The sequence below is a fragment of the Streptopelia decaocto genome (assembly GCF_964273445.1).
Source record: "Streptopelia decaocto genome assembly, chromosome: 6".
Taxonomy (NCBI): Eukaryota; Metazoa; Chordata; class Aves; order Columbiformes; family Columbidae; genus Streptopelia; species Streptopelia decaocto.
In genome coordinates, this window is record NC_138660.1 from 41,815,069 (window position 1) to 41,837,521 (window position 22,453).

General features: G+C 36.2%; 1 protein-coding gene across 5 annotated transcripts in view; it reads right to left on the reverse strand.

The window, feature by feature from the left end:
- The window catches only part of GULP1 (GULP PTB domain containing engulfment adaptor 1), a 157,707-nt gene that overhangs the window by 30,652 nt on the left and 104,602 nt on the right, over positions 1-22,453 (reverse strand). For all 5 annotated transcript variants that reach the window (XM_082056929.1, XM_082056930.1, XM_082056926.1 and 2 more), the window contains 2 exons: positions 9,874-9,945; positions 483-581 (listed from right to left, as the gene is read on the reverse strand). In XM_082056929.1, coding sequence (XP_081913055.1) covers positions 483-581; positions 9,874-9,945 — 171 coding nt within the window. The remainder of the gene's footprint in view (positions 1-482; positions 582-9,873; positions 9,946-22,453) is intronic.

The following is a 22,453-nucleotide window of genomic DNA, read 5'->3' on the forward strand; positions in this document are numbered from 1 at the left end:
GGCCGAATAACTGTCTGAATGGTAGCAATTACTCCAGAATTAAGCAGCAGTAACAAACACTTCATTCAAACCCAACATTCAACATACCTATAAAAGATTTAAGAGCACTCAGATGTTAATAACTGCTGACTATTGAGTAAATACTTTTTAGTTTGATTATATTTATTTCATTATTCCTCTTTGAAGTCTCTGAGGAGGATGTTAACATTTATTTACCACAGTGTTTTCGTCTTCCTCAGAGTTCAAAAGTTCTGGTGTGAAAGGATTAAAAATATTAAATTCCACATTAGCTACAGTCAGTATTTTGGAGTATCATGCACCTTCCCAGGAAGATATCACCCACACGTTGTAACAAGAAATGGTATTTTAGAAGAATTTTTCATCAACTGAATGGTTTTTATAATAATACTTTTTAAAAATCTAGAACAGTTAAACCAATATTTAATTACTACTTTAGCACCACAAATACATTAGTCTCTTACCTTTGTTTTTGGATCTAAAATTTTTACACCATAGATTGAGATTTGCAATTCAACTTTGGGGGTCTTCTGGCCCTCAGATTTTTTGATATGTCTTGCAAACTGTAAGATGAAAAATAGAACAGCAATCACATTAATGGTAAGTTTTCTTTGTTTTTTTTATTACTTCTAATATCCTCTCAATTCCTTCCAACTGAAGTTGTTTCTCTCCTCCTTCAAAAAATATTTTAAAATTTTGAAACTTTTATCTGCTGTTTATGTACTTAATTCAAGCTTTTGCATGAGATTGCTAGAACAGTAGAAACATGAACACTTTCAGACAGTTTGTCACCTGCTTGGTTGTTGTGTAGTGAACATCACTGTGTTTTCTACATCCCACTATTTCTACAGTCGTTTCTGTACACGTGCACTGTAGGTACCTCCCATATGCTCCTCTGAGGAAATCAGTTCTTTCCAACAGGTTTAATGTGAAAGCACTACAGCTGTAAACACCTAAGAAACAGTCAGCCTCTTCTATCATATTCTCAGAATTTATTTGCTAACAGTTTGCTAGATGATGGCTAGACAAGTTTTTGTATTACTGGGTTAACTGGGATATAAAAGGATGGAAAATGTATTGAATAGGACACATTACCAATGTGTCCTATTCAATACATTTTCCATCCTTTTATATCTCCTAGCTGCTAGATCAGAACACTGAATATAAAATAAACAGAGTATCTCAAATTTCCGAACAAACACTTAAACCCCTGAGTTTAATTACTGATTTATTTAAGTGACAGTTGAGGGTTTGGATTTTTGCTCTGTCCCTATTCCTGTGCCAACTGGTACTTGGGAAATCTTTCCAGGAACTCAACTGCTTTACACAGTATGACTGTCTCCATCTATTTTATTTCATGTTGCTTGTAAGCAGCTCTGCTCATGGCAATTTATTAACTAGTTTCAAGAACCACCCTAAAGCACATAATTTACCTCTTTTTCCCTTTCTCCCAATTTTATTCCTGATTTTGAAAACACACTTATTGAAGATGTTAGGAACATTATTATTAATCCTATTAACTTCATTTAACATGACCTGTCCAGACATTTTATTAATGACTAATGTACCACATTAGCTGATAATATCACATGCTTCACTAGTTTGTTTAAAGAAAACAAACCAAAAAACCACACACACAAACATGAACAAACAAACAAAAAAATCACCAAAAACACAAACCCACCTAAACCACTGCACTCTTAAATCTAAATACTCATTTTACATTTCAACAGCTTAGGTTGCTACAGTCATTAGCCAAGTATTTTGTGAAGGTTTGTACATGATAACTTACTAGTGAAAACCAGCTAGTGAAAAGTCAAGCAAATCTAAGATAACTTCTTCTTGTTTGTCTTCAGTATCATGTATATAGTTCTTGCAATAGACATATTTTCCTGTACTCCTGTTTATCTTCAAGCCCACTTCTCACATATTTAGAATATACTTTTAATACAGTTTAATCACTACCCCTGACCCCTTATTTTAATTAAGGTGAGTCATCTTATACACATACTTCCATTAAAAACCAAACCAAACTAACAAAAACCAACCAAAACCCAAAACAACAACAACCAAACCAAATGAAACAAAAACCCCAAACAAAACAAACAAACAAAAAAAACACCAAAAAAACCCCCACTACCATACTGGTTTACAGGCATTTGGCCAACAACACTTCTTGACTTTCTAGGGCAATTTAAATTTACTACAGGAAAAAAAAAAATCTGTAATAAAAAACATTAATTAACCCCCGCCCCCTCAAAAAAAAAAATCTTACTTAAATTTCATGCTACCAATTCGACCTGTTTGATTCTTAGGCTTCTGCTTTAAAAAAAAAAAAAAAAAAAAAAAAGGGATAGACCAATCAATGCTTTATTACCATACCTTTTTTCCAATATGAATATTAAACTTAAATTGTCTTTCAGGTCATTTTGACACATTTACTCAATACCCCTACTCTGTCAGTTTTCCTTTCTGATTTGCAAGTTGACTATGCCCTTTTATTGGATAAACTTTTAACAACATATGTGGTCCCTTTTCATAGTACCAGAGGGCTCTGTGCTTGGCTCGCTTTGCTACGCATTACATGGCTTGATCACAACATCCACAGATCACCTGGAGACTCTGGGCTTTTCAATTTCCAGTGCACTTTGCAGTGCACAAGAATATCCCTGTCCAACAGGTCATCCTGGAGCACACCTCAACTCTGAACAGCCTTCAACTTGGGTGAACCCTGGCTTTTTGGAAATGCCATGAGTATTTCTGTGCAGTAACGAAGATGAGACATAAACAGGATTTGATTTTACCGAGTTAAAGCCATAGTATAGGTTGAGAATGATGATTAAATGCTTGGTGTTCCAACTATATTCATCTTAGAGTCCTAAACAACAGCTACAACATGAAAACTTTTAAAAATAAGTAGATCTAAATAACTTGCATGAGTTTTAGAACAGCTGGCCAAGGCTTGCTCCAAGTAGTCAAAAAGTCTCACAACACTGAGGAAGTTCCAGAAGATAATTCTGTGCCAATACTAAAAAAAGGGTAAACAAAATGACCCTACCATGACTCCACTCTCAAAAGGCATAAATGAGACAAAATTAATTATGGTCAATATGGATTTTACAAAAAAAGCATCTTGTTAAAATAGACAAACCATTTGACTGAGTTTTGCACACCATTATATTTAAGAAGTGAAGCAATACAAAGAAAGTATTAGTTAAGCTAGTTATATTAGTCTCCAGATGCAGTTATAAACAGGAAATTGTCATTGGGAAGATATGCTTCTAATGTATTCCAGCAGGGTTTATTTCTTAAGCATGACATTATTGAACAATGACCAGGAGGCAAACAATTACTGATAAAATGTGCAGACTGAAAAAGAGAAAAAAAATGGGAGAAAAATAACTAATAATCTGTAGTAAAATCTAAAATCATTACAGAGAAAGCTTGCAGAAGATGAAGGCTGATGCAGGGGGAAAAGCATGGAGAATACCTTACCAACCAGAACAGATTGCCTACATGCAAATAAATCCCCTCTGTTACAACTCCAAATTTGCAAATCATACATATGGGAACAGACTTAGTTTCTTGGGAGACAACCCTAGGAAGATGGAATTAAGAAAGTTTTGACGTTACGGTAAGGTTTTCTGCTAACTGTGGACTCTTCTCATCAGGAAGATTAATGCAATCCTTGGATATTTCAAAAAGATCCTTAAGATGACAACAATGGCTGCACTGCATCAGCTGCTTGTGAGAAACTACTCAAATTGTATGTTCTGAGGTTTTCAAGCACAGAACGATGTTACCAAAATAGAGAAAACTCACAGGATATTTCCAAAAGTTACCAGAAGACTGCATGCTCACCTTATAAAAAACTCCATCAAATCAAACCCAAGCTAATGGTGAACAAAAAAACCAAGAACCTCTTCAACAGAGATATCCAGAGAGACAAATAAGCTTTTAAACCAAGGGTTTGCTAAGATACAGTGACTGAAAAGTAAAGGTAGATAAATTCAGAAAATCTGGTGTGGTTACTTTCTTCATGCTTTTCCTGCCCACTCCGTGTTCTTGGTAATAACAGATAACACACAGATACTCATTAGTCATTTCTTTGGTATCTGACCTTCACTAGAAAGTCAAGTTCAGCCACCTCCCAAACCTGCACAGGGTTTGAACAGCAGATCCTAACACTTAGTCGGGTATCAGCCAATTTGCCTTTTTTTCTTCTCTGTATTTTTTCTACTCATTCCTTGTACCTACAGAGCACCCTCAGGGACCTCTGAACAGAGGAGACTTGCAAACATTATTTTCTTCTTTCAGCACACATTTGAAACAAAGTAATATTTGTAGCTCACACAGTAACAAGATTATTTAAGAGGGTAAAAATCTGTAGCCTCCCATTGGCATCAAAATGGACAATGATATACAATTATAATGAATCATAGCATGGCTTGGGAAGAGAAATGATGGGCCAAATTCTTAAGCTCTTAGTTTATACATATATTGTTCTCGGGCAAAACACCCAGATTTGGCCCAATAATAATAGCACAAGCATCTCAGTGGGATGGGTTAGCTTTTATTTACTGCTTGGAATGAACATAATATTTTCCTTGAATCTTTTCAGGAAATTAATAGATACAAATAGATCTATTTTATGTGGTTTAATTTAGTTTTAAAAATTACATACTTTGAGAGTCTTATTAAAATTACATTTGAAATGCTTATGCATCAAGTTTTATCAAACTGAAATGAGAGGATTAATCAGCAAAAATAACATGAGGGGAAAAAAAAAAAAAAAGCTTTTTAAAAAGCCAGGAGCTTTACTTAAAGAAATAATAGCTAAAATAAATTCTGTCAAAATCAATTTAACTATGCAAAACTATGTGCTTTTATTTAATATTTACACCTCGCTGCACAATTCAAGAGTTTATTTTAAAAACCCTCAAAACACCAAAGACAGACGCTTCTGTGACTTGTGTACTATTCTTCAGCCCAGGGAATAAAGGTTCAATTTTTATTGCAGGTTTTTTTATGCAGGTTTCCAGTGAGATATCAGACATTGCACTTCACGTGGACACCTTCAAAGATGTCTGAGGGCAATGTAGATGTCTAAGCTGAGAGACAGCTTCATACCTGGCTTTGAGAAGATGCTTTTCCTCTATTCTTTCATAATAACATTCATTATAAGGAAAGATGCCTGAAGGGAAAATATGCCCCATTTCTTTTGCAGTGACAATATAGCACCTTTTTGGTTGTATTATGGTCCAACTCTCATGCAGGTTTTATGTGGGTATAATGAAATTATAACCTCTGAAAAATAGCTGTCAGGAAGAGGGAAAGGATGAAAAGACCACAGATACACAAACTTCAATCTCTCGGTAATCAGCTGGGTAGGGAAAAATGCTGTTGCAGAAATGCATTTGTATGGGATATGATTTATTTTATTTTCCAAACAAACACTGGACTGAGAAGAAAGCTATTGATCTGTTAACTGCAGTACAGAAAACAATGCAGCATAGTCTTCTTTCCATCTCTCATCCCCTGAAGGTTTTCTTCTTGTTTGGGTTTTTTGGAGGAAAGTTGGTTTGTTGGTTGTTTTGGGGCTTTTTTTTTTTTTTTTTTTTTTTTAGTGGTGGTGGTGGTTGGGGGGGGGTTAATTAGTATTTAAAAAAAATATATGTTATTTTTGTTTGAGAGAGTAACCAGGTATTCCTTCTTCAACTCATCTGATCTGCTTTGCTCTTCAGGCCATCTTTGGCTGGTCCTAAACCACACATTCTGCTTTCTCCAGTACTTCAAAGAGAAGAGTCATGGCTGTAAGGCTTGACTGGAAACCTCTTTATCCCAATATGAAAAGATTTTCTTTACTCCACCCTCCACTGTCCTTTGGACAACAAATGAAACCCAGCTTTACCACCAAACCATGCTCCGAACAATATCCACTGCTGGTCCACAAATGGCAGTACCAGGGGAGCATCACCCCTGGGTGGAGGTGTGTGAAGAAGCTCTCTTCACTTCGGGTACCCTTATTCAAGTGCCTTCAAAGTGATTAATTCTATTTACATTATCTCTGGTCATCTTCACTTATGGAAGAAAACAGGAGGAGAAAAGAAAACTGAGTTGGAAGTTCAGTAAGAGAACAGTCTTAAGTTTGGGCCTCATAAAAATGTCCCTCTGAAGACCGTAAAAGGAACAGCCCAAAACTCAGATGTTTACTTCTGTTTCTTCCTGACACCCCTCCATGCTCTTTTTTAACCAGTGTTCTGGTTATGCTGCCTGTTCCCATTTGTTAGGTTGATCCTTCCACCTGGTCTCACCTCTGGCAATCCGACAAGCACTGTGTGAGAAGGACGAAATTCATTCCTACAGTTTGATTTAAAAATTATATCCTTCATTAATGAAGGGAAGTAACCATTGCACTTTATAAAATAAAGTGTGATTTGACAACATTTACACATTTGAATAATGTAGGCATGTTCTGATACAACATCTTGGTGCCATCTTCCTTAGTTTTTATTTTTTATTAGTCAGTCTAGAACAGTGGAAGGAAAAAATTGTTTGTAATAAATTATGAGAACAATTCATCTCACCTTAGAAATAAAAATATACATTTAAAAATATTAGTGTTCAACTCTGTTCTTTCTTCTGCAGTACAGCTCCAAGAAATTTAAAAACACAAGAGAAAATCCCAACTAAAACCACTGGACAACCCTCTAGAAAAATTAAATATAGATGCTTGAAAAAACTCTGTATTCAAATTGCAACTGACCCAGCAAAATTAGCAAACGTTTAGAAAATGTGGTAGTAGTATTAAGGATAAAACAAGTACAGTGAAGCATAAAGAAATATTTCCTCAAAGTTATTAGTATTTTACTGTAGAACATCAGCTCCACCTGCTGGTACAAGTAAGTTGATGGAGTGGGGTGCTAAAGTTTCGCACAAACCCAGGTTTGGTAAGTAAGGAGTCTTTGTGCTGCATAAGTTAAGAACTTTTGATATACAACTCTTGATTTCTTTAAATCAAATGTCCATTCTGACATAGTTTGATGACATGATGGCTTAAGAAAAAAGTTTACAGCGACAGTGTTTCATGGTCTATACATCACTGTGAGCACGACTTCAAAAAGTTATTAATGCAATGCAGACCACTTGTAGAAATAGCTCCAAATATTAAGAAAGAGTAGGATGTTTTTCTGCTAGCTATTAATTTTCATTAAAAACAAATTACAATTAACAACACTGTAATTAAAACCAAATCCATATAATAAATATATATATAGCATCACAAGCTACACATCTTTTAAAAACTCTCCTACTCTAAAAAACACTATATATGTTGCCTTTCAATACATTACTTTTCAAGCTGTTTTCATTGGTTTAAAAATTTTAATTAACATTTTCTAAAAACAAGCTAGTGATGTGTGGTTAATAATAAAATCCAGTTCCTCTAGGCTTCTCTTCAAAGAATTCAGATGCAGAACATAAACCAGTGTTCAAATGAGCATTCAGTTAATTGAGGATTGCTTCAAACATAAAACCTCTTTATTGCTCTCTGAATTCTGCTCCAAGATTTTTCAAGTCTTTCCAAAAGTTGTCTCTAATTACTTTGAGAGTTTTCTAAGAAACTTGCGATTATTAAACATTCCATCCATGTAATATTTGACATCTAAGCTCCAAACTTCTGAGCTTGAAGAAAATACAGGGTCTTTCAATAAGATGGACCCAAATTCAAGTCACAGTCAACTTCAAATTGGGTCCATCTTTTTGAAAAACCCTGTAGTGTAATTCTGGCAGCAACAATTCAGACACATATCTCCAAGGCAGTTTATTTAGGGAACACGTGTAAGAAGTTAGAACAGGTATCTACATAAACCAAAGCACCACAAAAACACAAAACACATAAAAACGCTCTACTTTTAAATTTTAGTGCTAGGCTGACAAATGTTTGGTGGGGTTTTTTTGGACCTTTTTGGACCTGCTTTCAGAGCAAATGATTTCAAGGGACCACATCACACAATCCAATCCACCAAAAGCCTCCAGTGACCAGTGGGGGCCCAGGTTAGCCTGGAGCTCCACCAGTGTGACAGAGACGCAGCAGCTGCTTTACATAGGAGGAATCTGATATAACACCATTAAAACATAATCAAGACTTCTTCATAGCAGGATATTATCTTGACAGATTTCTGCATGGAATTACCTTTGCTCAGGGTAATGGAATTTTAATGAACTCTAAACTTCTAACTCAACAGGCTTCACTCCAATACCAGCCATAAACTGGATGAGGTGCACACAAAGCCCTATGTTTTGTTTCCACTGGTAGCATGCTGCGATGGCTGAAAAAAGGTCCTACTTACGTTAGCCTAAACCACTTGAAAACAACAAGGCAATAACATGTCTGATGAACTGCAGCAGAGTAAATCCTTTTGGCATAAAACATCCTAAGAATTGACTAAGTGAATATCTAAGGGTAGAGCAAAACAATGGCAAAGAACTTCTGCTTCATTATCTTAACACAATTACTAATCAATCTTATCAGGACAGCTTTTTCAAGGGAAACCTCAGTTTTGAAAGCTGAGCTATGTGAACAGTGTTTCACGCCTTCTTTCTTCCTTTTTGTTTTATGGTAATAACACAAAGCCAAATTATTCAATATTGATTCCCAAATTTTTCTCTTCATTTCCAAGGCACTTCTGTTTAAATGAATAACGAAAACCTCAGAAAGTTATGGAAAGCACAATACAGGGCCGAACAATTTTTACATTTTTCTAAACTAATTTTCCAAAAGCTCTTAGCATGAAACAGTGCTATTCCACAGCACTGTGAGTTAGCAGACAAATCAAACGAGCCTTCCCTACCACAACTCATAGCATTCAAAGGGCTTTAAGCATATTAAGCCGTCATTAGGATACTTTGTAATCATCTACCAGGCTCCTCAAGTGCCCAAGAATATACAATCAAGAAGAAACTGTAAATGTCTGATTTTCTCAGCCATCTATGTGCATGAGAACATAGATGGTGTTTGTGCACATAGACCTTTTCCAACAAAATATGAAGAAGTGGAGGACAAGGAGTAATGCCTCTTGTCATACATAGGCTTTGTTTGTAAACCCCATTCTCTCACTACAGCTCTATTTCCAGACATATCGCCACAGCCAAAGGGTGAATGACATTCATGCCAGCGTCACAGAACTTCACCTCCAGTCTAACAGTCAGTTTATGTGGATCAGATACATTGCTGAAGAGCAGCCAGGGACAGTCAGTACCCCCTGAGCCCACTTACAGCGTGGTTTGACATTCCCACTCCTTTTCTTTGGTACCACCAGCTTCACCTTAAGCGGGTGGTTACTCTGTGTTGTGCGACAAGAAGCAGCTCACCTAAGTGGGGCTCATAGGAAGCAAGGCACAGCCCAGAGAAATGCAGGACAGGCATTACTGAAGTCACAAGTTTTCTGGTCAAGGAAGAGTTCACTTTCTTAAATTCTCTAGCAACACCTTTGGGCTGCCATCATTAGAGGCATTCAATAGCCATAAAGTGAGGATGGCAGCTAAAACAAATTGTTGCTACCTAAGTTTGCATTAATGAAGCCCTAAAGTTTCCAAAGAACAATCATTACACATTGAGGTGTTTAAACTTTATACTACACACAACGGTATAATCTAGGAGAAAACTAAATATTTGCACAGCAGATGATCTGATAATACGGATGTAATCGAGAAGGGACTACACACCAGTGAAGAGACTAACAAAAGCAACTGTTTCTAGAACTCATGAATTTACCTAGAAACACAAAGTGTCTTACCTGTGAAAACAAGTTAAGAATACATTCCATTTGTATTTAATTAAAAATTCTTTCTTACCTTTAATTTTCTAACAGCATCTCTTACAACTTCTGTGCCTTTGGGCTGCTCCACTTCCGTACTGCCAAGAAACTGAAAAAAATTGTAATCTGTGAGAAATAAGTTATACATTGAAAGGCCTAATTAACTCAGGTAAACTTAGTTTCCAATTATTTCCAAATAGCACTTTGGAAAGACAATTGTTTTAACAGTTGATAAACAACAAATCTTCATACGGCTTTTTCTCATGAAGAGAATAACAAAAATTAAATTCTTATTAGACGAATATAAGAGTTATTAAAAGCAGCTTTTAAAAAACATTTTCTTTACCTCGATCCTATACAAGTTTATAAATTAGAAGTTAAGTACTTTTTCCACTGGAAAATTGTTGTTTTAGTAATATCATCTCTTTTGGAAAATAATGAAAAAAAATAGTTTGGACTATGTTACTAAAACTTTCATACAGTGATGCAAGATAAAAATCAGGCCTGATTTTGCTCTCAGAGCTGCTTGGTACAGTCATTTCATGGATTTACAGGAATTAGGCTCCAACTTACATAAAAACAAGCCTCATATTCGAAGAATCTCTACTAGAGATCATATTCTTACCAAGTAAGGTTTTAACAAAACCAAACGTACACCTATTAATACACAAAGCATGATATTTCAAACGGACCTTACAGTTTCTTTATTTGTACACTGAAATGAATTTACGTCCTTCTGTACAGTTTTGCTCGCCTTCTACTACACTGTTTTGAAAGGTGTGATAACCCTGCTCAAACCACATTTGTGTAATAATTAATTATGAGTTGCCCACCCAGTTTTTACACTTGAGGTACAGTTGATTTAATCATGCCATGTATCTGCATATGCCAAAATAGTGCTAGCAAAAAAGCATAAACCCCCTTTTTTGTCTAAAGTACACCATTTTCTGTGTAACATGATGCACAGAAGTTTACATAATTTTGAAGTCTCAGCAGTTTCAAAAGGAACTTAAATTTGCCAAGCTACACGATGCTTTCAACATCATAGCTCTGAAGTTCTCAATTTTATTAAAACTCCAAAACACGTTTACTGTAGGCAGTGTGCTCAAGCTGTACACCTGCGAAGAAACTCTGCAGCTCTACCAATAATTAAGTCTCATCAGAAATATGCTACTGACTCTGAAATACGACGTGTCATCCTGAATACAACAGTGTGTAAATCAAAACACCAGCCACATCTGCTGGCAATGCCCTCTACTATTACAGTTTTCCAAACAGGAGACCAAAGTTTTGTAATAACAAAGCAGAAATCTCAATTATTGATTTGCTGTCTTTCATGCAACATCTCCAATAACTTTAAATAGAGGGTGTGTTTTTCCCTGGAAAATGTGACTGCTGCAAAAAATGCATGAAGAGAAAGAAAAATGACTTTTGGACATTATGGAGACTACCTGTGATGGAGACAGAAAGGGAAAGGTGACTGAGTACGTGAGCAAATGCATGGGGGCGGGGGTGGGAAGAAAAAACGATAGCCACAAGCTTAAATAGAAAAGAAAGGAAGTAGATAAGGTCAGATGAGAATCTAGATGCCCCAGGATCGCTGCCTGGCCTGCAGCCTTTCTCCAGAAGAGCACGGGGCTGCCCTGCATTCCTATTTACTTCCATCTGAGATCTGAGATGGCAAAAGAGATATCAAAAGCAGGAGAGTCATTTCCCCTCCCCATCCTTCTCAGCTATCTTGCTCTGATTCCAAGTCCAAGAAAGATGAAGGTCATTGTATTCAATAAAACTCAGCAGCAGACCATGAACAATAACTTCCATAAATACTGTTTTCCCAGGGGCTTGTACCTCATGCTAATTCACACTACTGCCTTAGAATGTGTAAGCACCAAATTAAGCTTCTACCACAGCTGGGTCATCTGTTAAATGTCACTGAATTTTCAAGCCCATAGTAACGTTCCCAAAATCAAAAATTACCATTTCTGACCACGGAGGGCAGGGAGAAGTAGACAAGTAATTAGAAAGATAAACTGCTGAAAGCATAAGTTTAAATGATTGACAAAATCTGAAGAAACACATACTAATTGGGTTTGCTCAATAAGTTACAAAAGAAATAAACATCCAAGACCCAAAGTATATGGAAACATCGTGAGCACTGTATCCATATTTATGGAACATAACTTAATGAAACAGAGTTCCATCAGTCATTCGCAGTGTGCTGTCTCCCAGACAAGTATCAGTTTTGACATTAAGCATCACTATGAAATTTTTATTGCTCTCAGCAGTTTTCAACTGGATGTGAAATTACAGCTTATTCTTTATAAACTATTCAGTCTGGGAAAATATAGTAAGATGCATTTAATCCAGATTTGTGGCTTAAGTGTTAATATCAATCAGAGATTACACCGTCATGCCATGGGTTGCACTGTTGGTACCTGATAGTAATATATATTTGTATATCTGTTAACTGCAGTTCTATTTTTTTCATTCAGGTAAACTCAAATTTTAGTTATAACTGCTTACATATTTCATGCCTGACCTTTGTAAACTTTCTTATTTTATTGATTGATTTATTTTTGGTTAGAGAGTCATAAAGAGAAAAAAAGCAATTAAGAGCAAATGTTCTGAATAATTGCACTAGATTGATCTATTTTGAGGCAAAATATCAGAATTTCAAAACAAGGCAAGTTATTTTCTAATTATAACAACAGAATGACTGTGCAATATAGATTTAACATATAGCTAACATATTAACCGGCGGCTTTTTATTGCTTGCTTTTTCATCTGCTCTGTATCTTTTCTGTGTGATCAGCCCTATAATAGTATTTGGTTTAATATTAGGTACCAATTACTATGGCATTACTCGTAATAGTTAAGATAAGCAAACACTGATATATTTGCAAAGCTGAGACTTTAGATGAGGAGCGTCTCTGTGTTTGTTTAATCCTAAACACAATGGATGCACTGCCACCTCCGGGTAAAGTAAAATAAAGTAAATAACCAACTGATAAAGTAAATAACTAGCATGTAATTCACTGTCCTCAGGAAGTGGGGAGACCGGCATTTCATTGTGGTCTTTTCAGCAGATTTTCATCACCAAAACTCAAACACACACAGCGGACAATTATTTGTTATATCAGGAATTCAGTACACCTGTGGCATGAATAGTATAAATATTCAGGTTAGAAGAGTTTCTGCAACAAAAATTTCAAAGTAAAATGGGTAAATATGAAGCCTCCCTGTTCAAGATCAGGCTGATGCAGAATTCTAGATGGAAACTTTAAAAGTCAGTGATTGCTTTGATCACTTCAGGTTGCCTCCTGTAGCTGACAAAGAACAACCACAACAACAACATGAAACAGAACTGTTCCTGAGAGTCAAGCTAATACAACTCCCATGATTAATTTAATTGCAGAAGTGAGAAACTAAAAATAGTGGAGCAGTTCCCCTTCAGATCATCCAATATTAATCCTATGTGCAACTTAATAAATGCATTAAACTCTTAAGGATCCATTAACATCAAATACATAACACAGATGAAAAACGTTTACATGCTCGTTACACGTATTTACTGTTTGCAACTAGTAAAAGGGTTATTCTTCAAGTTGTTTGTACTCCCCACAAAAATGCTCAGTAAGTTAGGCCTGCGATTAGACTGATTTTTAAAAAATATTTACTTATTAAGTTTGGTGCTAACAAGAAGTTTACCAGAATCATACTGAGTTTCAGATGGATACTTTAAGAACTTTGAAGAGGATTAAATTGAATATTTTCTATAACAAAGCAAGCTACGGCAATTTTTTTCTCATATACACATTTTTCATTGCAGTCTACCATTCTTCCAAACACATTCTCTACAAGACCGATGAAAGGTTATTTTTCTAATATATCACTTATGCTGATCTCACTTGCAGGTGTCTGTAATCAGAAATTACTTTTATGAGGTCAATGGATCTTATCAGTCCAAACAGTTTAATTGTTCCTTTAAAGTATACTAAGGCTTGTTCTTCCCTCATTGATGTCTGCCATTCAGAAAGTGAGGTGTTGACCAGCCATACACAGACAAACACCTCAAATCAAACTGTCTATCATCTAATATTAGCAGACAACCAGAAGTGCTCAATCCCCATGCAAAGATTTGCAAGATAGTGCAGCTGTGGAGAATCAACAGGCACTATTTCATCAGATTAGAATCAACACAAGTTTTATCATTGTCAGTGTCTGGGAGAATAATTCAGCCCCATAATGGCCAGCGGGGCTGTCTTAAACAAAAAGCTACTAAATAGACCCTTTGTAGGGAATACTTCTGCCTTCAGACTGCAGTGGAAATGAAAGATTTTCTATGCATTTAACTTGAGCAAGACATGTTTTGGTCCAATTCCATAGTGAAGTTATTAAAAATGCTTTTTAAGTTGTACTTTTGCTGGAGAAACTATGAAAACAACATTTAACTTGAGCAAGACATGTTTTGGTCCAATTCCATAGTGAAGTTATTAAAAACGCTTTTTAAGTTGTACTTTTGCTGGAGAAACTATGAAAACAAAAGAAGTCTTTCTCACTCACAGTGAGAAAGCTCAGTTAAAGTCCATTCAAATGTAGAGCAGCTTCAACCATTCAGAATCCTTTACAGTTCTGATAAGTCTACGATGTTATCACAAGCCTAATAGTTATTAGTAAGGTCAGGTGAATTGTTAAGATTAACAGTTCACTTTTTTCCTTGCCATTAACAAGACACTGTCCAGCAATACTTCCCTCGTCAGTTTACATTCTGACCCTCAACATTCCACTTTTTTTATATATATGCAAAGTCTATCCAGGTGCTCTTCTTCAAAACATAGGGGGAATACAAAAATCCCTATCTGGACTACAGAAAAAATAGTTTTACAGGGTCAAAAAATTAATTAAACCTAAAACTTGACTAGGAAATAGTTTTATGTGCACTTTTGAATATTTAACATAGACTTCCACGCTTCCAGTAGAGAGCAGTGTAGGATACTTTAACAATCAAACAACATCTGTTTTCTTTTGTCATCATATTTCCATTTTTAAAATAATAGTCTTTCACAGTGCCACATTTCTTTATTACTCTGAAATCTCTGAACATTAAAAGTTCCCTTTCATGCAGATTCAAATGCAATTATATGAAAAAGCACTTAGCAAACTCATACAATAAAGGGAAAAATGAATGCAAATTTACTGAATACCTGCTGCCAAAATTTGACAAATTAGCTCATTCTACAGCAGAAGTAAAGGGATGTTGATTTATTGATGAAAGGAAGACAAACGTATCCACATTCCGATAATATCAGAATGACAGAACTCATATAAAGCTATAACGAGAGAAGTGGGACCAGCTTTGAAGCTATGCAGAAAATAGATAAACAAATGTCTAAGCTGTTGATCACTTCCTAAAGCATGAACAGTTTTTGTTCAGCCTGGCATATCTGAATCTTCTCTGCCAACTGAACAGTAGAAGTACAATATGAACTACGAACCACACTCTTTTCTGTTTTGGGTTCCTTTCTTTCCCCACCCTACAGTCCAGGTCCCCACCTGTAACAGCTTCCTTGGTTCTCTACCAATACGAGTACACAAATGTTTGGATTTTTCCCTTTTGGGCTTCACTTCTCCAGCGACACTTTAAAAACAACTGCCTCTCCCAGGAACAATTGCTGTTCAAATGAGAGCAGAAATCAAACTCGCCACATGAGAGATGAGAAAGAGAAGTGCTACAAATACCAGCACATTCCCTGAATATTGCCTGCTTGTCTGGCATGTTATGTTCCCCACAAATGCTGACTCTGACACAGGAAAAACATTCTATGCATTTTTCTGTGGGAGTGTTTGAGTACTATTTGCAAAAAAGGAAGGAATGAATGATTAAAAATATAAAGAAAAGAAGGGTCTTCTAAGGTACTCAAGCATTACCATGTATTTCATCCTTCAGTAGAATTATGCCAAATGCATGTGAGAAAACACGGAGGTGAAAATATTTACAGTAATTAAGAGGTAAAGAAAACATTATTTGATAAGCTACTGAAATGTTGGGGGGGGGGAGGGGAAAAGTATTAGAGAAATGACCGTACAATAATTAGGTAACTCTTAACAAAAGAATCTTCCAGATGCAGTGATGTATAAACTATGTTGCATTTAATTTTGAGCAACCTCTCAACAAGTCACACTGGTTTAATTTGTACTTTCTTCTGTTGTCTAGAAGTGTAGTAACTAACAACTCTTCACTATCAGATGTCTAAGCCATCATCTCAGGCTTTAAATTTGGTGCTATAACTAAATAACAAAGAATGTAATTTGATAACCAAAGCTTAACATGCCTTTGAACAGCTGATGGATATAAACAATATAGACATTTCCTTGGAGCAGTACACCTCACCTGGCTCAGATGTGGTTCTTCCCAGGAACCCAACCACCTGGAAGCAGGAGTATCTAGAAAAATTCTGGTAAAGATGCCTGAGAAACTGAAGACGTATGGCAATCACAATCCTGCCTACACTTGTCTTCTAACCCATGTTTAGATTTTCTGAGAAGAGAAATTAGATAGCTGCTCACTGGGAAGAAACTCGAAGTGTGGTCCAAGTAAGCTAAATCTATAGTGGTGCAATTCTGAAGGCAAAAGACCAGCTCAGATTCTTCCTCAAGTCCCACTGCATTCTTAATCCGTAGTCAGATGGGCAAAACTAAAGGGCACAGAAGAAGTAAAATACAAAAGATATATATATATATTTGTATTAACATAACTAGTTAATAACAAAACCTAGTTTGTAAGCAGAACTTCAGGATGATTTAGGACACATTCTGTAAATGATCAAAACTTAGGCCTTCTGTAGAGACATCAGTGTGGTCATATGCAAAGGGGGCTATCAACAAGGATATATTTAAAACCAAATCAGACTACAAAACAGCTATTAAAGTTGTTCTCTGCTTAAAAACATCTAATCCTAAAGCTAAAATAATGTTAAGAAATACAGCTAATACCTCTGCAAGGAAGATAAGAGCAGGCTGGAATGCAGAAAGAAAGCAGAAAGGGTAAAAAGCTTATCTTAAAAATACTGTCACTACAGAAAATACCCGTTGTACAAGAAAAAACATTCAGTAATTCTTCAGCCCATCAAGCTTCACAGCACTTCAGAAGCACATCTCAAACTGCATCATGCCCTGAAGAGCTGTCAGGCTGAATCTGAAGATTGTAATGGAGCTGGGGTGGTGTGTAGGGGGGTGTTCCCTGCCCTCTAATTGCACACACTGTTATCAGCCACCTTGCAGCTACCCCGACTGCAGCCACCGGCTGACAACAAACACAGCTACATGCAGATTGACTTCCACCTCAAACCACTGCATGAGGAAAAACTGGTTCTGTGGTGCTGCAGACCTGGTCCTGGAGTTAGTGGTTAAGTGCAGGTCTAGGTGAGCTCCCCATTCCCACCCAGCACATGCAGTGAAGGTGTTCGTTCAAACAGATTATAGTTCTGATAATGTAGCTGCACAGGGGAGGGTACCTGTACGTTCACAAGAACCATTCTGTGTCCAGAAAAAGAAAACAGAATAAATTATCTAACTTGGCACTTCTTTTAGAAAGGTCTGTTCCAAACATGAAGTCCCTCTGATACTCACTCAAGGAAGACACACCATATTGCTTGAATGCCTCCACTTAGAAAAACTTATACTCCTGTCTGGCTTGTTCCCAGTAAAAAAAAAAAAAACAAAAAAAAAAATTACTTCTGCTTAACTGAAGAGAGTCCACCTCAAAATAATTCACATTCACTATTTTAAACATCAAATTTCCAGCCTTAGAAGTGCATAATAACAGAGTAGACAGATTTTGCAGCTTTACAGGTCCATAATTAGACAGCAGACTTAGTTCTGCACCACAGGAATTTGATTCACATCAAGCATAATTTCTTTATGGAAACAGTAAAGTCAGAATAAGTCCTCAAATTTACTGAAATACCATTTTTCACCAAGTCCTAGATATTTTCAAATATCTTAATGTAAGAAAGTTGACATCATGGCATTTTTTCATTAACTAGATGCCAATACAGTGATTTAATTTATATTAACCATAAGACAAAACTTCAAAAATTCCTACATTTCACTCCAATGTGCTGAAGTAGTACAAACAGCTCTACATCTACAGACCCTTTTGCAAAGATGTCAAATGTACTGTTAGAAACTTTAGAACACGGAGATCACGTTTGCTTTAATTCCCACTTAATGTCCACAGATGCTAACTAGCAACACTGGCAAGTCTAAAGGGAACTTTGCTGTGCCATAGTGTGAAAGAATGGTTTCATCATTACCACTTGTATAAACCCACTAGTTTACCCAAACTGTGGTTACAGATCATTTTCTTTAGTGTTCCCATAAAGGACAGACCCTCTCCATCCCCTCAAATACCCCTAATCAGTACAATGCTACAATTGAGGGAACAGCAAGATCAAGATCCCAAGTGCTGGTATTCTCACAACAGCTTTTTTAAAAGTTACCACTGTAACACCCTACACAACACATGCAAATCTGTTGTTACAGTTTTGGGCTCTTTTTTGCCATGCCGTATCAAGCCACTGGTTTGCATGAAGCCACGGTTCCTTCAACTGTAGCATGTATGGGTTGCTCTGTATTAGCATTCTGCAGGCTATTTTGCTTTTCTCACAAAATATAGCAAGTTAAAGGTTGAACTCTGTATCCTCAAGCTCCATCTGTCCTGCTAACTTTTTTCTTTCTTTTTTTCCTGTTGCAAATATTCAGCCTATCAAAAAAACTATCAAATAATGAAAACTGAACCAAGATGACAAAAAACCCTTATGAAGAAACAAGCTATGCTGTCAAGTTTCAATAACAAAACCTATCTTAATTCATAAAACTGGTAAAAATGTTCTGCTTTGCCAAGAAGATGAAGCTTTCTAAAATTTGGTGCATTTTTATTAACTCAAAACTTCTTTAATGGAGTGAGGAAGCAGAATCAGGGCTGCACCTCTGAGCCACATAAGTAAACACGACGCCATTCAGAAAGTGGCTGTTCTTTCAAAGAGATATTTCCCAGATTACTTCATCGTTAGGCACGAATCTGAGCACAGGCTTCAGATTCTTTCTTTCATAACAACATGGACAAGAACAGCCAGGACTTTCCATGTGCCGTTTCAAGGTGGGATTGTGCAATTCTGAGCGTTCCGCTTGCAATAACTTCACCAGACTGAAGCTGGACACAAAATCGTTAGAAACTTCCTCTGTTCAATGTGAATAAACCCTGCAAGCTGTGAAAAACTGTGATGGATTTTTATAGTATACATGGTAATAAAGACAAATGAAAACATATTGAAGTTATTGTAAAAATATTAACGCTATCTTATAAAAGCAGGGGTAGAATTCCATAGACATTATCAATTTTGTGCATAAAGTTTATTTTGCTCTAAAATAATTTCTACCTCTTTTGTCCTTGACTAACATGATAATGGTGAACTTGCAGTATCACGCTCTTTTGCCATAGCAACATGACATGACATTGTAAACACAGACACAGGAATTCCCTGTGAGACAAAAAACAGAAGAAGTCACAAGAACAAAATTCACATTCAAACACAAATGGCCTTAGTAATGTGAACAAACAATCATTGTTCATTACTCTCGGTTTCTTAAAGCCTTTTTCCATTTTAATGTGAAATATGAAATTGTCTATTTTAAGGACACTGCATCCCTTCTGAATCAGGACTTTTAATACTGTGAGCCTTACTGCACCATAGATTAGAATAAATGACTCCTGCTTTAATTCTTGATTCATAGGAACACTTGGCTGTCAAGCAGAGGACAAGTAGTGCATCAGAAAATAGTTTTTCTGCAGAAAGAAACATGAATGTGTGGAACTAGTGCTTTAGTAGCCTGGAAATGTAATACCACTTTTTTCATGCAACACAAACTTTGAACATAATCTGAACATTTTCTTTTTAACTTCCATTACCACAGAAAATCACCTGCTCTTTAAATTCCAGTATTGTAACTACTTTATAGTGCAGCAAATAATTTATACATATATTCTATGGAGGAGATAACAGACACCAGAGGACAAATACATTAATATGTACTGAGGTGTATTAAAGGGCAGGAACATGAAGTGTTAACTATGTTGTTTTGTCGATGTTTTTGTTTGGGGGCGTTTGTTTGTTTTGTTTCCTAAACTGTAGTGTTCCTATACTGAGAACCACATTTGTAAAAACAAAAAAACAAAACAAACAAACAAACAAACAAACAAAAAAACCCAAGTCTAACATTTTCTCAGTAAAGCAACTTCAGTGGGGAAATATGCTGAGTCAGAATGTAAAGTGAATTTCTCATGTGGAAAACTTACAAGAATGTGCTAATTAAATGTCATATTCACATAAATTAATAGCAGTATTTTGATATAAGTGGCCAAGAAAATGTTTGTTTCCTAACTAAAAAAGTATTTTATTTCTTTGCCCCTAAAAACTACTTCCTAAGCTCCATCTACTACTTGAAATGTATTGTTAATTTTACACAAATGACACCTGTAAACATCTTTCTGAGTTACTGTATTCACAGAATACCTTCAGACATTTTCAGAAAATATTTGACTGGGCTAACTAAATAAAAATCAGATTAGCTGTCTATCTGTGAAAGTTAGAGAGAGTGTGAAGCTCCATGCAGTAGAGAAGAAAAACACAGGGGACAAAGCAGAGTAGTAACTTTGACCCCCAAATTGCATCATGTTTGAAATTCTGAGCAAACATCTTTAAATAAAGTGGGTATCTGGTGGGAAAAGAAAAAGGACAGAAAAAACAGCACTGGTTCTGGGTGCTTTGATTATTTGAACTGAAAAGAGGTAACACACAAGGAAGGCCCACCTAGGGGGCAAACTGGAAGAGAAAACAAAGAACAGAGGCTGGAGCATGTCAGAACATCTGGAAACTTCAGACTAAACAGGTAGCACTTAAACCCAGCAGTGAGATACCACTTTCATCTATTGCAGGTTCACGACCACAGTACAACATAACCTGCTAAAGAATCTTCAGAAATCACATTTAAGATTGTTACAGAATAACACAAACCTACCGGAAATCTTTCTTGCGAAGACTGGAAACGTACCCTGAACATGCCTCTGCCTCAATATCTGTGAATGTCCCGCCTGCATAAAAGTCAAATCCCAGTCTGAACCGCCCCCTTCAGTTCCATCACAGATTCTAGAAGCAAGTACTGGATAGGCAATGAGCCTCGACAGGAGAAACACTACTTACATTGGTTCAGCTGTACTGGATCCTTCACTTTTCCTAAATGTAACTGAAGTGTCCTCTCTGTGATGATTATTGATTTATGAACCTTTTAATATTCTCTCTTGTTAACCTGTTTTTTAAAAGACACTGTCTTTTCTTCATAAAATTTCAAATGAAAAACATGTGATCACCATAATTCAACACTTGGACTTCAGGCACTTCAAGAACATCAGTAACAAGCTAGCTAGGATGAGAATAATTTATCTTACAACACTACTTGGAACAGAAAGAACTGCTTTTTCAAGTTCCCCATCCTGGAGATACCTAAAACAAATTTGCAGAGCACTACCTAAACATAAGAAATATTTTTCCCTCTAAACAATAGAAATTAGGGAACTGGGCCTTTTTATTAGAAATATTATTTTAGCAAACTGAAAACATCTTTAATAGTGAATACTTCAACCTGACGTCACATATGAAATGAAACCAATATTATTGTGACCTGTCTCATCAGCAGATGAGACAGACATCTCAGATGAACTGTTCCAAGAGAACATAACTGAGTTTGAAAGCAATTTATAAATTATTTTACAATGGCAATTAATCCAATACTAATGTTGGCTGTCACTTCTAACTTCATAAAAAAATGTTATGCTTTTCAATAAAAGACCTATAATCTGGCACTAAAGTAGTAAAACTACTCTAGTCTAGATCATTATAGTGATACTCATATTACTAGGTGAGCATAAAATAAGAAAACAGTATCGTTTTATCCTTCATGTAAGGATTTACAGTCTTTTCTACATAGTGACGTAATCCTTTTTACAAAGAGAGAAGGTACTGGGAACACTTAGTCTTGAGCTCAAGGCACTGAAGTGGAATTCAAAATTTGGGATCTGATTTGAGAACAGAGATTTGCAGCAGCTTCATGGAAAACGTTCAGTATTACCCCAGTTCCCTATCTTTAAACTATGGATAATAATTCACCCTTTTCTTGTCTGCATTATCATGTAATTATTCCAACTGAGAAGAAAGCTCATGAGAGTCAAGTCCAAGGTCTTCTGTTGCTTACTTATTCTGAACTTTGATCTATGACTACTTGCATCAGGGTAGCACCTAGAGCAGGGGTGTCAAACTCATTTTCACCAGGGGCCACATCGGCCTCGCGGTTGCCTTCAAAGGGCCGAATGTAATTTTAGGATCTAAATTTTAGAATCTAAAATTACATTCGGCCCTTTGAAGGCACCCACGAGGCTGACATGGCCCCCAGTGGAAAATGAGTTTGACACCCCTGATCTAAAGCCTCTGTCTCATTATTGTAGAGGCTGTACAGACATCAAAAAGATAGACCTTTGCATCAAAGAATTTATGATGTAATGA